This window comes from Crotalus tigris, unplaced genomic scaffold (assembly GCF_016545835.1).
Source record: "Crotalus tigris isolate CLP2741 ecotype Arizona unplaced genomic scaffold, ASM1654583v1 scf7180000018371.15429387391:27106975, whole genome shotgun sequence".
Classification (NCBI taxonomy): domain Eukaryota; kingdom Metazoa; phylum Chordata; class Lepidosauria; order Squamata; family Viperidae; genus Crotalus; species Crotalus tigris.
Window position 1 is genome coordinate 23732796 of NW_024096970.1, and position 16120 is coordinate 23748915.

Here is a 16120-nt window from a genome sequence, read left to right on the forward strand (position 1 = left end):
TTTTCAAGTATTTTTCTCTGCTAATCCCTGTACAATGTAGCTTGAGTTGACAAACTCAGGAGGGGGAGGGCTTTGTCTATTACAGCTCCCAGCCTATGTATTCAAATTGTAAAATAATTACCTCCGTTTGAGAATGTTGTACCAGTTTTGTTAGTTTTTGAGCAATTTCTATCTTCCTTTTTAACAGCTCCATTCACAGGTCACCCAAACATGGAACATGGAACCAGGTTGGTATCTTCCTTACTCTTTGTCTGAATGTTTCCCAGTGCTTACATTCTACTAAGTGGGAATTTCAATGCAACAGTAGGTCGTAATGATGAAGTCTTCTATGATCATTTCAATGCTAGTCCCCCTAAAGAAGTATTTGAACTGCCATTTATGTTGATTCTTCAAAGATACAAAATATAACCTAGATGGCTTTAGTTTGCTATATCTCATAAACAGGCTTACCTTCAAATGTTACATGGCTCGGCCCAAAATGATTTCCCCAGGCAATATACACTTGGGTGAACTCACAAGTTATCCATCACAGATTTAATATCTAGAGATATGGCCCTTTGCCTTAAGCATTTTGGTATAGCCCCTAAATCTGAAAGTGATCACCTCTCCTTAACTCTCACTTGCAAAGTTAGGAAAGGACTAATTAGAAATCAAGTTAAGGCCCATTTAAAATGCCTGATGGAAGGAGCCTATAGGGTCAGATGGAACAGCCCCCTTGAAGGTAGAATAGTTCAAAGGCTTACTCAGAGGAAGGAAAGGCATACTTTTCAACCCTCTTTAATTTATGGGCGTACTCAGGCTAAAAACTAGGAGACTGTGAGTTTTAGTCCAGCCTTGGGCATGAAGCCACTCTTCTTTGGGGAATAGTGCTATTAAAACAGCATTCAAAACATCGTAAAGTTTGCTCTCAAAATCCTCTGCTGTTGGGATTCCAATGGGTTTTCTACACTTAGGCTCATTCACAGACTTAACATATTAAAAGAAAAAAATAGCTTGACTGTGACAGACACAAGTGTTGACATATACCAAACCCATTACCTCCGTTACACTGTGTAGCATATGTTTAAAACTCTACTTTCATGAGAGATTCTTGGATTCAGTTGCATATTTATAGAATAGAAACCAAGACCTGGGGAAAAAATGGAACCTTGATGTTATATGTTATACAGCAGCAAGATTACTCTATGCTCAGAAATGGAAGACCACATCGATTTCCACAAATGGAGGAATGGTTGCAGAACTGATGGAACTAGCAGAGATAGCTAAATTGACTGTAGTGATTAAAGAAAAGAATACAAATACTTTTATTGCTACATGGAAACCCCTTCTGGACTTGAAAAAAATAAATTGGGCTTGATTTTGGGCTTTACCAATTAGATAGATTTGTTGTTATCGAAATGGCTAGTTTACACTATTTTGTAAAAGTAAAAAGTTGAGGCTTGATGTTGATATTCTATTTTACTGGACCAAAGGAAGTCGGAAATAAATGCCTTTTTTTTCTTTTTTTCCCCTTTCCTTCCCTCACTTTTCTATTCTCTTTCCTTTCCCTATCTTTTTCACTATTTACTTTTGTACTTTCTTTGTATCGTATGCTATAAACTAATAAAATTTCAAAAAAAAAAAATAGAATAGAAACCACACAGACAATAGGTTCAATTATCTGGATTCTCCATGAGTTATTTTATTTATACACTAGGTTAAAAAATACAAATATTTCATCATTACAAAAAAAGCTTTATCAAACTGTGTACATACAGAAGGGTTGTCAAAGCCAACCTGTCATTAATACTTTATATACGTTTGGCTAATATGAGAGATACGCAGAGTAAGATTACCCCTCTGGATTAAATACACAAGCCTGCAGACTTTTGGCAATGGTCAAACTGTTTTCAAACATCAGCAAATACATTTTCATAAAAACTTGAAAGCAGTTTTGTTGTTTTGAGGCTTAGTAATGGTAACAAAGTAAACTGACAAGCAAGAGAGGTCATAATTTGCTAACTTGCAACTGGGTCTTATTACCAGCAAGCAAATATGAACAGGTAGCAAACAGCTTTAAGCAACAATAGGCTAGTCCTCCACAATTCCCTGCCACACTATTCATTGTGGCCTGCTTTAGGACGCAAAGAGTTTGTAACACATTGCAGACAAAATGAGACAGATGTGTTTCCAACCTACGGATCTGCAGAAAAACAGATGTTGCCGATCTTTCGTGCCAGAAACAAAATAAATACTTTCCAAGACACACAAAGCCATTTCTGAATAGTGACAGGCACTTGCTGATGAATGAAGGTGATATTCTTCTGATTGCCAAAAACTTGCATGGTAAGAACTTGAAATGAGAGTTGTCAGAATCAAGACCACAGAATTGAGATTTAAGCAATATCCCCCCCCCCAAAAAAAAACCTTTTAAAACAAAAAACAACAAAACCAAAATGAAACAAAAAAACAGATAAAAATGCTTGCCTGCAGTTGAGTGGCTGATTCATATAACCTTCTGGTATTTACATCTTCCAGGGATGACTGTGTTCACATCTCCATTGTAAAAGAAGTTTCAGTTTTCTTTATATAGCTCCCCATTGTTGTCAATGCAATGTTTGCTGAGATTATTATTAATTTATCCACTGAACCTCTAGTCAAGACTATAAGAAAGACTGAGGCTGCCTATTAACAGTCAGATTTAGCACCAATCTAAGCCGAAGCTTCAAACACTTTTGGCAGTTATTTCCATCAGACAAAGTCCTTCTCCTGAACGTTATCTTCATGGATTTAAAGTGCACAGAAACCACCAAATAATGTCTTCTCCCTACACCCACAACACCCCCTGCTATGTGCTTCAAACATGTAAAGCTAGATCTTACCTCCATTTTAAATTTTACAAATTCAAACCTTTCTAGGATTTTGAAGCAACAAACATCATATATTTTTTGCCCAATATACAATTTTGAAAAGTTACATTTTGCTTAACTATAGATACATTTTATTATAGGACAATATGCAGTATATGCAGCAATACTTTTTGTTATTATTTCATCATTTATTGAATTGGCACTTTTAACTTGAAGAGAAAGACCACTTAATATTACAGGATACAGTGTCATTTGCCTTGAAGCAATGTATTTATGGCTACTTTTTATTTTTGTTATTACAAAGAAACTGGTAACACAAATAAAGTAGCATAAACAGGCAAACTCTTTGAGACTCCACTTTTTGTTGTTTTCAATTAATTTAAAAAGTATTCCACTACCACACTATATCCATGTAACTCCCGCAAAAGGTAATTTGCTAGACAAGCAAGACTGTTAAAAAGCAAGAGTAACTGCTATGCAGCAATGGACTTCACAATTACATGATTTTACATAACTCTACTACTGTCAAGTTTATACAACTGGTTTTTAGAGTATAACCATAAAAAGAGAGGTGCCAGCATCAGAGGTGGAGAAGCCCCGCAGCTGTACTCATAAGAGCAATGGAAAGGGATGCTGGAAGTTGTAGTTCAGCAACACCTGGAAGCCACAGATCCACATGAAGATACAATATCCAAAGAGAATAGTTCCACGCATCCTTTTTCAATTCCACCACCACCACCTCTGCAATTAAGCAACTTCAAAATTGGCTTGCTGACTGAGTCATACAAGCTGTTACAGGAAAAAATATAAATAAAAGTGCCTTGTACCACTATGCACAATTTTAGTTCATGCATGCACAAAGCTTTATAGGACTGCAGTCTTAACCATGAATTCCAGGCAATCCAAAGCTATTTTCTGTGTCACGCATTGAACCCAAATAGAGGCAAAATGTCATGTTCAACATGATTATGTGTTACCTATTCTAAAACGTCTGCATGAAGATTACTTGTACTACTAAAAATACACAGATACGGCCACAAAGATAGATGAGAGCACATAGTAAATACATTTTCCATCTTATGACACTTCAAGCAGGCTAACACTGTCTGGTTAGTTTAATAGTCAGTTGTGATTATGTCTGATGGAATATTTTCCTTTTTGTAGTTGGGAAATATATAGTTTGGATTTGCTTCCATCAGACCTCTTAAACCACACTTCATCATGGTTAATTGTTGTAATTATAGCACTGAAAAGGAACAGGGAAAAGAGAAATTAGGAGCACATTAGTGTCCCTATACAACTGCAATATTACTCCAACCTACATGGCAATAGATAAACAGGACTATAATTACTGATAATAAAACTTAAAAGTATTACAGCAAATGCCTGGAAAATGAAGGAAAACTAACAGAACACTACAATATTAATGCTAAAAGAATATTCAGTACTACTGCATTGGTTTGGAAATAATTCACTTTTTTAAACAGCTTTCCTGTTTATATGACTAGATACAATAAGAGACTAAGTAAACGGGGAACAGTGATATCCTCAAAAGTTTATCTGTTTTGTTGATGTCTATAGCAATTCTATAATAACCTAAGTGTAATCATTAGGTCTGTTTTATTTACAAAATAAATAAGGTAAAACAGAACAAAACTGGGAATGCTTATTTCACTTCATCGGTATTTCTTTTTCCTTTGGGTACTCATAAAAAGAGACAGAGATATGTATACTGGAGGAAGATATACTGCATCCAGTTTCAAGGACAATAAGTAAGGTTTACAGCTATAGTTCTTGGAAAGCTAACACAAAGGCTACGATATACCGCATGAAGAATATTCTACCTATTACAAACAGATGAACTGAAAAATAAAACAGAAAAAGAATGGTTGAAGTGGGGAAAAAAAAGACATTGAGCTGCAAGTTTTCCATATTTTATATTCCACAGGAGCCCTGGTGGCACAGTGGTTAACATGCAGTATTGCAGGCTAACTTTACCCACAGCCTGGACTTAAATCCTGATGAGGCTCAAGACTGACTCAGCCTTCCATCCTTCCGAGGTTGGTAAAATGAGGGCCCAGATTGTTGGAGGCAATATGCAAATAATGCTTCTACATTGTAAACCACCCAGAGAGTCCTACAAAGCACTATGGGGCAGTATATAAGCCTAAATGCTATTGCTGTTGTGCTCTGGCTGATGCTACCCTACTAAGGATGCTTTATTATGAACTCTGACCGTCAGCAGCTGCACAACTGTTATGCCCAAATTAGCTACATATACCTAAATCAGCTAAGACAGTAAGAAAAAAAATCTTTGAACTGTATTCAATTTATTTTAAAAAGTCATACCTTGTAGGGCATTCATCTTTCCTATCAATACATATTGTCTGTCCACGTCCATACCATTCCCCATTATAATAGAGTTTTCCTTCCTCAGATCGTGTGCTGTGTAGGTGTTTTTCCAACTTGACAGGTGCTGAAAAGAGGCAGTAAAGACAATGCTGATGAAATGTAACAGTTGCTTTAGGAAGCTGATTTCTCTCTACTTTACATCCTGTTAATACATGCATGAGTGATTTTACCTTCTGCTCTTGAGCAGAAATAGATTGTATATTCTTATCAAAAATGCATCCGTAAGAATAAATTTTCTTGAGCCAGCTATGTTAAATTTAGCTTGGGATCTAAACTTTGTTTATTTCTGGCTAAATTTATTCATAATATAACAATGTTTAAATAGATATTATTATTATTATTATTATTATTATTATTATTATTATTATTATTATTATTATTATTATTATTATTATTATTACGGATTATCGCACAGTCAGCCAGATGTTCAGACTGGATTTGGCATTTTGTCTACCTATCGAGTCCTTACCCAGGACCTGGGATAGGCAGATGTGGATGTTTGATGGTATTACAGATATCGTCGCAGGATGGAAGCAGTTCCTAGTAAGGCCGCCTTTTGCAATTGACTAATAGCGAATTTGTCAATGCCAATGGTGTTCAAGTGGTGCTCCAGTTGTTTTGGGATTGCACCCAAGGAGCCTATTACTATTGGTACTACCCTTGCTTGCTTTTGCCACAGTCTTTCTATTTCTATTTGTAGGTCTTTGTATTTTGTTATCTTCTCCAGTTCTTTCTCGTCTATTCTGCTGTCTCCAGGCACTGCCACGTCCACTATCCAGACTTTTTTGTCTTTCTTATCGACAATTGTTAAGTCTGGGGTGTTATGTTGCAGGTGCTTGTCTGTTTGAATTCTGAAGTCCCAGAGCAGTTTAATTTTATCATTTTCTATGACTTTCTCTATTTTATGATCCCACCAGTTTTTGCTTACAGGCAAATGATATTTTTTGCAGATCTTCCAATGCACCATTGTTGCTACTTTGTCATGCCGCTGCTTGTAGTCAGTCTGTGCAATCTTCTTGCAACAGCTTACCAAGTGGTCCACTGTTTCTTCAGCTTCTTTGCATAGGCGGCACTTACTGTCTGTTGCTGTCTTCTCAATTTTGACTTTGTATGCATTTGTCCTTAAGGCTTGGTCTTGTGCAGCCAGAATTAGTCCCTCGGTCTCTTTCTTCAATTTTCCTGCTCTTAGCCATTGCCAGGTTTTATTATTCTCTGCTTTCCCAGCTATTTTTTTCATGTATTGGCCATGTAGTGCTTTGTCTTCCCATGCCTCTATTCTGTTCTTCATTTGGTCTTTCTTGTAGGCCAGTTTGGTCTCTCCAGTAGTTAGTAAGCCTTCCTGATATACTAATTTCAGTGCATCTTCATCATTGTTCTTCAGATATTCTTCCAAAGTCATTTTTTCTTCTTCAACCATCTGATGTACTTGTAGCATTCCACGCCCACCTATTTGCCTTGGTAGATAAAGTCTATCAATGTCACTGCGTGGATGAAGGGCATGATTCATTGTCATTATTTTTCTGGTCTGCCTATCCATTGCTTTTAGTTCTGCTTGAGTCCAGTCCACTATTCCAGCTGTGTACCTAATGACTGGGATTGCCCAGGTGTTGATTGCCTTTATGGTATTTCCTCCATTGAGTTTGGACTTTAAGATCTTCTTCACTCTCTTGATGTATTCACCTCTAATCTTTTTCTTGACTTCAGTGTGCTTGATGTTGTCAGCTTGAAGGATACCCAAGTATTTGTAGTACTCTTCCTCATCCAGATTCTTAATGTTATTTTCGTGGGGCATCTTGATTCCTTCAGTTTTCACTACTTTTCCTTGTTTGATAGTAAGTGTAGCACATTTGTCCAAGCCAAACTCCATTACAATATCTTGGCTATATATACGGACAGTGTTGAGCAGCGATTCTATTTCAGATTTTTTTTTTCCATACAGCTTCAGATCATCCATGTAAAGGAGATATTATTATTATTATTATTATTATTATTATTATTATTATTATTATTATTATTATTATTATTATTATTATTATTAGAATACATTCTAAACACATTTATTGATTGATTTGATCTAGGTACCACCTGCCTCAGACCAACTCTTCTCAACTTTCCAAAGTAACAAAAATTGCCCTCAAATCATCAAGGGCATGAATCAGTTTCCAATTATTGTCTTTTTCGTATTTAAATCTTACATTCAGGTAGTTGCTAGGAACTGTAGTCTAACTTTTAGGGTGGGAAAGGAAACAAAAAGTGGGAAGGAAGCCATTGTGGATATTGGTACTGTACAAAGAATTACAACAGAAAAAAGGGGAACTGACTGCATCATCAGTGAATTCGTGGTCACAGTGCCTCTGCTTTTCAGCAGCAATGGAGTAGGGCATGATAACTGTAATTGGCTACTCTATGAATTAACTGCAAAAGAGTAAAGTAAGTTGCCTTACGTTCTGCTTTTACTCTATGTGGTCCCAATGTAGCCATTGCCTGAAATTTAAAAAAAAAAAAAGTTTTCATTTTTAAAGCAGTCTATCTTCTAAAGAAATTTCATTTTAAAGAACAATTTCATGACAACTCCTATGAAATATATATATGGAAACATAGACAACTTATTCTGAAGAAGTGTGTATATTGCAACTGAATACCGCAGTGATTAGAGCACCATCCTTTGATGTCGGAGACTGGGGTTTGAATCTCAGTTGGTACTGATCTTACCAGTAGAGGTCCTTGGGCAAAGGCTCCCCCACCTTCCACCTGCCTACCTCAGGATACGGGTGATATGACCCAAGAAAGTCATGCCAGTTCAGATATCCCCCAGATTAATAAGGTCTGCACTAGATGTTGCAGAACCAGGACAATCTAATGAAAAGTGGGCTGTCAGGATAAACCATACATGGACAAAATAAAAGAACTTGGAATGCTACTGCAACAGTAGACCGAATGAAAGCGGATATGTGAAACGTACGAGGAAACTAGAGATGGACAGAAAAGACTCACATTAACTGAGAAACAATTGCCCAACACTTCAATATAAAAAAGAAGTGAGATAGACCAACTATATATTACATCCCAGACTCAAGAAGGCTCAGAAGAACTGGATATACAGCCAACATTCGAAGATGGAACATCACTGTCACACTCTCCATTACAGAGCAATTGATGTAGATAAGATCATGGATAAATCAGCTACACTCAATCCTCAAAATCAATCACTAAAGTTCAGTGTAGAAGTACCATATGATAATATGCTAGAAGATTACAACAGAGCCCTAACAACCATCCTTACTACCACCATACTCAAAACCAAAGGACTGGTACTGTATATGCTACAGCTGCTGTAATCCTGGAGATGTTTTTAATATGAAGAACAAGCGCTAAGCACCAGATCAGTTGAAGCATGGGGTCTAACACACTAGACAGAACCCAAAGTGCAAATTGTGCACAGAGGCCTCAGATAAATAGATATATTCTATATATTATATTTGGTAAGGCATGTCCCATTTAAATGCATGCTGTAAGTAATTATTACAGGTGCATGCTGAAAATATTCACCTTCTTTTCAGTTCCTTAAAAATCACATGGCTGAATTGCTCATTCAGCCATGTGATTATGCTAGATGATAATTTTCTTTCTTGTTTCAAATATAATGATACCTTGGTACTCAGTGGGTCAAAACTTGTCAAATTTGGTACTCAAAGCATTTTAATGTGAAAATGTTGTCTGGGTATTCATTGTTTGTGTGGTTCTTGATGTGCTGCAATAGGAAAAGGGGGATGACTGCAGAGGGCGGACAGAAAGTTAGCTTTGCTGGGAAAGTCACTGACATAGGAAAATGGACAAACAGGAAGTCCTTCCCAGCCAAAACAAAGGGTCATGTGGTAAGTCATGTGGTTTCTTTGGCACTCATTTTTGGTACTTATCGTCCTTCCTGGAACCAATTAATGACAAGTACTGAAGTACCACCATAACTGAATATATACACATATTTTGTAGGAGCAACCTATCAATCCACCATCAAATCAATCAATATCTCTCTTCCTACAAAATAGTTACAGGATCGTATTTTTCTTTATTTGCATAGTCTAAAAATGAACATATAAATATGACTACTTATAAATATTTTAAAACTAGGCACTTAAAAATATACATACCTTCCTTATTGTTGTCCAGTCTTCAAGTATATCAAGATCTTGTAGCATATACACAATATAGGGCCGTTAATATGTTAAGGAGGTTGTACTTTTTCGAAAACGGATCACATTTAAAAATCTATGTGTCATACCCACCAAGTAGATCAGATCAGGAAAACTGCATAAGAAGACTAAGACTACTTTCTATAAATTCATAAATTATTTTCCCACATTTATTTTCAAGCACTGAGATTTAAATTAAAATGAATGCATTTCATTGTACAGCATGAATATCCTTTCAAGTTGAAAGGAAAAAAAATCTGCAAATCTTTTTCTGGAAAAAAAATCTGACCTACACATAAATATAAAAGTCCTAAACCAGTGAAAAGAAATCTGGGATAAGTGTGTTCATAACAAGATGCCAGCACCAATCTCTTTATTACTTTTTGGATGACAATATTTAGAGGGATTAATATTATATTATATTGCTCACACTAGACATATAGAATGAAAACTACACTGATCAAATTTATCCTTAGGCTCTATTAAAATATGATGCTCATGATTTTTGTCAGTCTTCAAACTACCATCCTGTTTCCCTATGCATGTTTTAGAAAATGTGACAAATAAGCAACAATGTATGTGAACTAACTATACCCAGTTAAGTTATAAAGAAGAGAGCTAATTTTGTGTGGTAGTTAAAGAAGCAGGCCAGAAACCAGGAGTCTAAGAGTTCTAGTCCCTTCTTAGGCACAAAAGCCAACGGGTTACCTTGTTATAGTCACTCTCTCTCAGTCTAGGAATAACCGAATGGAAAAGCATTTCAAAATCTTGCCAAAAAAACCAGCAGGGGCTAATCCAGGCAGTCACCAGGAGTCAACAATGACTCTAAGGCACGAAAGGGAAAAAAAGGTAAGAATAGAATAGAATAGAATAGAATAGAACAGAACAGAACAGACCAGTGGTGGTGAACCTATGGCACAGGTGCTAGAGGCAGCACTCAGAGCCCTCTCTGTGGGCACGTGCACAGTTGCCCCAGTCCTAGGCCTTCAGCTGGGTTTTATAAAACCTTTTCGCTTTAGGCCTCCGCCACCATGTGCAAAAAAAAAAAAAGTTCAGTCAATTTCAACTTCTCGTGGGGAAAAAAAAGATCTTGCAAAGTTGGAATTGATTGAACTTTTTAGTCCCACCCAGTCTACTGTTACCACCGCAGCCACGCCCACCCAATTGGCCACACTCAGCCAATGAGCCACACCCACCCAGCACTTGACAATGCATAAGTGGGTTTTGGGTTGCAGTTTGGGCACTCAGTCTCTAAAAGATTTGCCATTACTGGAATAGACCTTGGAGGTCTTCTAGTCCAACCCCCTACTTAGGCAGGAAACACTATACCATTTCAGACAAATGGTTGTCCAATCAATCTTAAAAACTTCCAATGTTGGAGCATTCACAATTTCTGGAGGCAAGTTGTTCCACTGATTAATTACTCTAACTGTCAGGAAATTTCTTCTTAGTTCTAGGTTGCTTCTCTCCTTGATTAGTTTCCATCTACTGCTTCTTGTCCTGCCTTCAGGTGCTTTGCAGAATAGGACTCCAAGATCCCTCTTACAGTTACTACTATTGAGCAAGGTACCACCTATACTGTACCTGTATTATAAACATTCTTGATTTGTAACAGAAAGGCACGGAGAGATAGGTTGAACAGTATTGATGTAAACTAAAATTAGTTAGATTTTCTTTTTCTTTAGCCTTATCTCCAGCATTTCATTAATTTTGTTTACTGCTTTTTACTCTTTTTCAATGCTTTGCACAATGTTGCTTATTCCAAAATATAATAGCATGATGAATGTATATTTATGGCAGCCGTTAAAGGATATCCGATACAACAACAGGTTTTTTCTTCTCTGGACTAAATAGATCCTTTCTTTTTTTCCTAGATTGAAGTTCATCATTCCATAACTCTGAGAGAGAGAAAAAATGTTGCAATTATACATTTTTAATCCCACAGTTCATAGGCTGAATCTCTCTAAAAAAACAAACATCTACATTTGGGGGGAAAAGCAGATTTATATCTTAAATCGCATTTAAGAAATTATGAGGACTACTTTAAAACAGTAAGTGACAAAGTTACCCAAACCGCCACAAGTGTGTTTATTTTCCCTTATTCCATCAACACACTTTCTTCCTCTCTTTTAAAAACTGTCCACCTTCAAATAGATCAGGTGTTCAGAGAATGGGGAATTATCTTTATTCATGCATCCTTTAAGTCAGGGTTCCCCAGTGGTCAATATCAACCCCTAAGAGACAATGAGATTATCCAGGGGAGGTGTCATTATTGTTATTGATGCTATCATTAAAGTGGTACTTATTAAATTATGTTCATATAATAAATATTTGAGGATCAATGAACAATCTGAAATTTCATGAAAGGGTCAATGAGCTGAAGAGATTGGGGATCCTGCTTTAGGTTAATTTTAAGTACCACAGGCATCAGGGAGCAAACTTGAGGCTCATTAAGAGACATTAGCTAGCTCAATTTTTCTCAACTTCAGCAAGTTTAAAATGGGTAGATTTCAACATTCAGCATGCTAGCTGGGGAATTCTGGGAGTTAAAGTCTACCCATCTTAAAGTTGCTGAGGTGGAAGAACAATGAGCTAGCTGATCAAATTTTTGAGGTAGAATGTACAAGTAGATCTAAAAAAATAACTTAAGACTCTTGTTGTTAGTTCCAACCCATCGCGAACCCATGGACGTTCCTCCAGGGCTTCCTGTCTTCTGGAGTCCATTTAAGCTCACGCCTACTGCTTCAGTGACTCCATTCAGCCACCTCATTCTCTGTCGTCCTCTTCTTCTATTGCCCTCAATCTTTCCCAGCATCAGGCTCTTCTCCAGTGAGTCCTTCCTTCTCATTAGGTAGCCAAAGTTTCAACTTTGAGTTGAAACTTCAGGATCTGGCTTTCTAAAGAGCAGTCAGGGTTAATCTCCTCTAGGACTGACTGGTTTGATCGCCTTGCAGTCCAGGGGACTCGCAGGAGTCTTCTCCAGCACCATAGTTCAAAGGCCTCCATTCTTTGGCGCTCAGCCTTTCTTATGGTCCAACTTCGACAGCCATACATTGCAACTGGGAAAACCATGGCCTTGACTATACGTTCTTTAAGACTCTTAATTTTTCTCAATTTGTTTTGCAGACAAAACAGAAGCTCCAAAGATAAACCAAGTAAGTACTACAATTCACTGCAATCTTTATTACATGGATTCTAATTAATTTGGGTGGTGACTCATTCATTCAAGCTTTATCTGTTGAATAGTAACTTACCTGAGGTAATGTCAATACTATGTCGGTCTTCTTCAAGCCGTCTGATTTTCTCTTCTAGTTCACTCTGAACAGTATCATACAACAAGAGCTTTTCACTCTGAAAGGAAACATTAATAGGGTATTCACACTGAAAGGTCATCCACAGTTACGTGAAGCAGATAACATCCTCACAAATACTGTAGAGATGTTCTCTTTTCACAGAAATTCCAAGTGGGTTATATGTCACAACAAGCATTAAAAGGGATTTTCTTGCCCCAAGTAATATTTAAACTCCATAAAATAAAAAATCTAATTTCATAAGTATGGAAAATGAAAGCCCACTGAATAAAGGCAACAATTAAAACAGAAAAAGAGAGGCACATGAAATTCCAGTAAAACAGAGTCCCTAAACATATTACAGTTAGAAAGGAAAGAGCTCCACATTTTAAAAAATGTTTTATAATTTGTAGCTACTCTAAATAAAGGGCAGACAAAATAAAGGTGACCCTGAAGTTTTCTAAATCCCATTTATATATAAAAAGAATTCAGATGGCAAACTTTTATATCTGTTATACTCATCCAGATCTGTTTTGCCCAGTAATGATCAGCCTTGCCTCCAGACTGCACTGCAAGCAGGAATTTGAGATTCATATAAAATGCTGATGCACTAATATTTCTGACATTGTTTGAGCAAAAATCCATATGACGTGACATATGACATGCTCAACTATTCCGCCTGGAGCTACTGACAAAGCCCTCTGCTTCCATGGTTGTTTAAATTTGTGCTGTACAGCTTCAAATGAATAGAATAGAGCTGGAAGGGACCTTGGAGGTCTTCTAGTCCAGCTCCCCACTCCAGCATGATTAGGGACTGTAGGAGAGGTAATGTAATGAAATGTGGGGATGATCTTGGGAGACAGAGGGAAGAGCCACAGCCAGAGGAGAAGTTGGATAAGAGGCAGCTTAGCCTGCAAAAGGAATGTGGGTGTGGCAAACAAGAACTCTCCCTTGTTTCTTGGGTTATAAAGGCAAAGGGGGGAGGGAGAGAAATGTATTTTCAGACTTGCAGGATTCTGTTAATGTAACCTTATGATAAATTAGAATTAATTCACCTAGGTACGCTTCCTTGCAAGGCTTATCAAACTGGCAATAAACTGTGTCCTAATGCCTTCCTCACATTAGCATAAGATTTTGATATGGAGACAGGCTTTAAGCCAGGGATGTCAAACTCGCAATATCATGTGACATGTCACGACGTATTGTGACTTTTTTGCCATTGCCAGCAATGGAGTGGGCGCGGTTTTGCAATGATGCATCCAGCCCGCGGGCCGGACGTTTGACACCCCTGCTTTAAGCAGTTTCTTGGTTCATTGAAAACAAAAAGCTATGTTATCAAAGATTTCACCAAAAATAGGTGGTATATATAAGATCATAGGACAGAAGTGAAGTAATTTGTCCTCGTTCATTTATCCATCAAATTTGCATTCTGCTGTAATTGACTAAAGACTATATATGATCCAAGATTATTATAATTGGGCTTTACCATCATAAGTAGGAATCCATTAATCTTATAACTGTTTCTGCTGTCTTTGAGAATGTATTTTAATATACAAAAACCATACAAGCTACATAAACAACTGTGGGAGGGCATGTATACAATTTACTTTTAGGCTTCATGAAAGCTCTATCCTCTTATAAAACAATGTTTTATTTTATTCATTCATTTCTTCATTCATTCATTCATTTGATTTCTATAGCCATCCATCTTGGCAAACGACACTAAGCAGCTCACAATTTAGAAATATACATTATGATTAAATTCTTAAAAAGATTTTAAAAACAATAAAAACAGTAAAAACCATTAAAACATTAAAAATATTAGTTATATGGTTTTATAGTTTTAGTTATAGCTGTATGCCTAATTTTTTAAGAAAAAAAATCAAATTCCATTCATTACTCTGATCTCATTTAATAATACTAAATACTTTATGAACAAATTGAATTAAATAATATTTGAATGGTTTTTCTTCTTCCTGAGTACGCAGTTAATATACCACAATACAGAAGTGTTTCTTGAAACTAAAACTGCACACAAAATATGCAAAAATGTGGTTCAGGTGTTATAAAGCTGATACATATCTTAAAATAGCCTAGGTAAAATTTATGCAGGATGTATATTATCTTAAGTATACAAAAGCTGGAGCCATTTGATTCATTATAGGCTTTCTACCTAACTGCAAAAACATAATTTAAAAAATTGAGCAAGAATTTCACAAGAACAATTAATAAGACTAACAAAGCTGTCAAGATATTTTAAAGCAAACTAACTGCATTTTTTGTAGATGTAAGTACACAATATTTTCAAAATGTTCTTCAAATATATAGCTTAGTATAACTAAGCATAATCAATTATATTAAAACATTTCCAGGACAAAACAATACCTCACAATGCTGTCGGGAAGCCTGGATTTCACATTCATATTTGTTTTTCACGGATTCCAAGCAGAGTTCTCTGTAGATACCTATAAATAAATATTCATTTAATATTAATTGGAGAAGAGCATCATAGAATGTATTTCCAAGTCATTCTGAAAATTCCCAACAGACAAAAGTGGGATTTACAAAAAAGATTTGCTTTACATCTCCATTTGTACAAAGCCTAAATTAGTTTTAATCCCAATCCAATGAGATATTTTCCCTGGCTTTACAAGGCTCAAGTGCTCCTCTTAAAATTATATATTTTAAGATTATTTATAAGAGTATTTGTTATGTTACAGAAGTTATAGAATTTGAGCACTGGTTGAATTAATTATTATTAGAATTGCTCAGTGAACATTAATTCAGACCAGCAAGATGGGCAGCCATTAAAGTTTATAGTCCATTTATTAATTGAACAAGCCTTATTCCCTCACTTTTAAAAAATTCTAGATTAGTTATACATTTGTCGAATGGCTGCAAAAGTCAAAATCAAAAGGAAGGCACTTATGGTAATCAGATTAGAGAGTGTGAACAAATGGGATATAATGCAATCTTAATTCTAAAAAGTAAAATTCAGAGAACTTCCTTCCCTCCCTCTCCCCCATCCTTCCTTGAGATAATGAACACAATGAGACCAATGCAGGTAGGTTTCAGACAGCTCTGAAAAGCACCACTGAATTTCTCCAACAACTCTGAAGTGTTTATCTTTTTGTCTTCTTCTTTTGTTATTTGCTCAACACTACACTAAGAGCCATGGTGGCGCAGTGATTAGAATGCAGTATTGCAGGCTAATTCTGCCCACTGCCAGGAGTTTGATTCTGAAGGCCTTGAGATTGACTCAGCCTTCCACCTTTCTGAAGTCAGTAAAATGAGGATCCAGATTGTTGTGGGCAACATGCTGACTCTGTAAATCACTTAGAGAAGGCTGTAAAACACTATGAAGCTCTATATAAGTCTA

The 16120-nt window shown here is 36.4% G+C and overlaps 1 protein-coding gene across 1 annotated transcript in view; it reads right to left on the bottom strand.

Moving 5' to 3' along the window:
• Positions 1 to 1651: 1651 nt before the first annotated feature.
• BRMS1L (BRMS1 like transcriptional repressor) overlaps positions 1652 to 16120 on the bottom strand; it is a 29402-nt gene continuing 14933 nt past the window's right edge. Inside the window, exons 4-10 of the mRNA XM_039351820.1 lie at positions 15127 to 15206; positions 12706 to 12802; positions 11266 to 11349; positions 9410 to 9474; positions 7706 to 7745; positions 5199 to 5325; positions 1652 to 4095 (exon numbers count right to left, since the gene is read on the bottom strand). Coding sequence (XP_039207754.1) covers positions 3972 to 4095; positions 5199 to 5325; positions 7706 to 7745; positions 9410 to 9474; positions 11266 to 11349; positions 12706 to 12802; positions 15127 to 15206 — 617 coding nt within the window. The 3' untranslated portion in view covers positions 1652 to 3971. The remainder of the gene's footprint in view (positions 4096 to 5198; positions 5326 to 7705; positions 7746 to 9409; positions 9475 to 11265; positions 11350 to 12705; positions 12803 to 15126; positions 15207 to 16120) is intronic.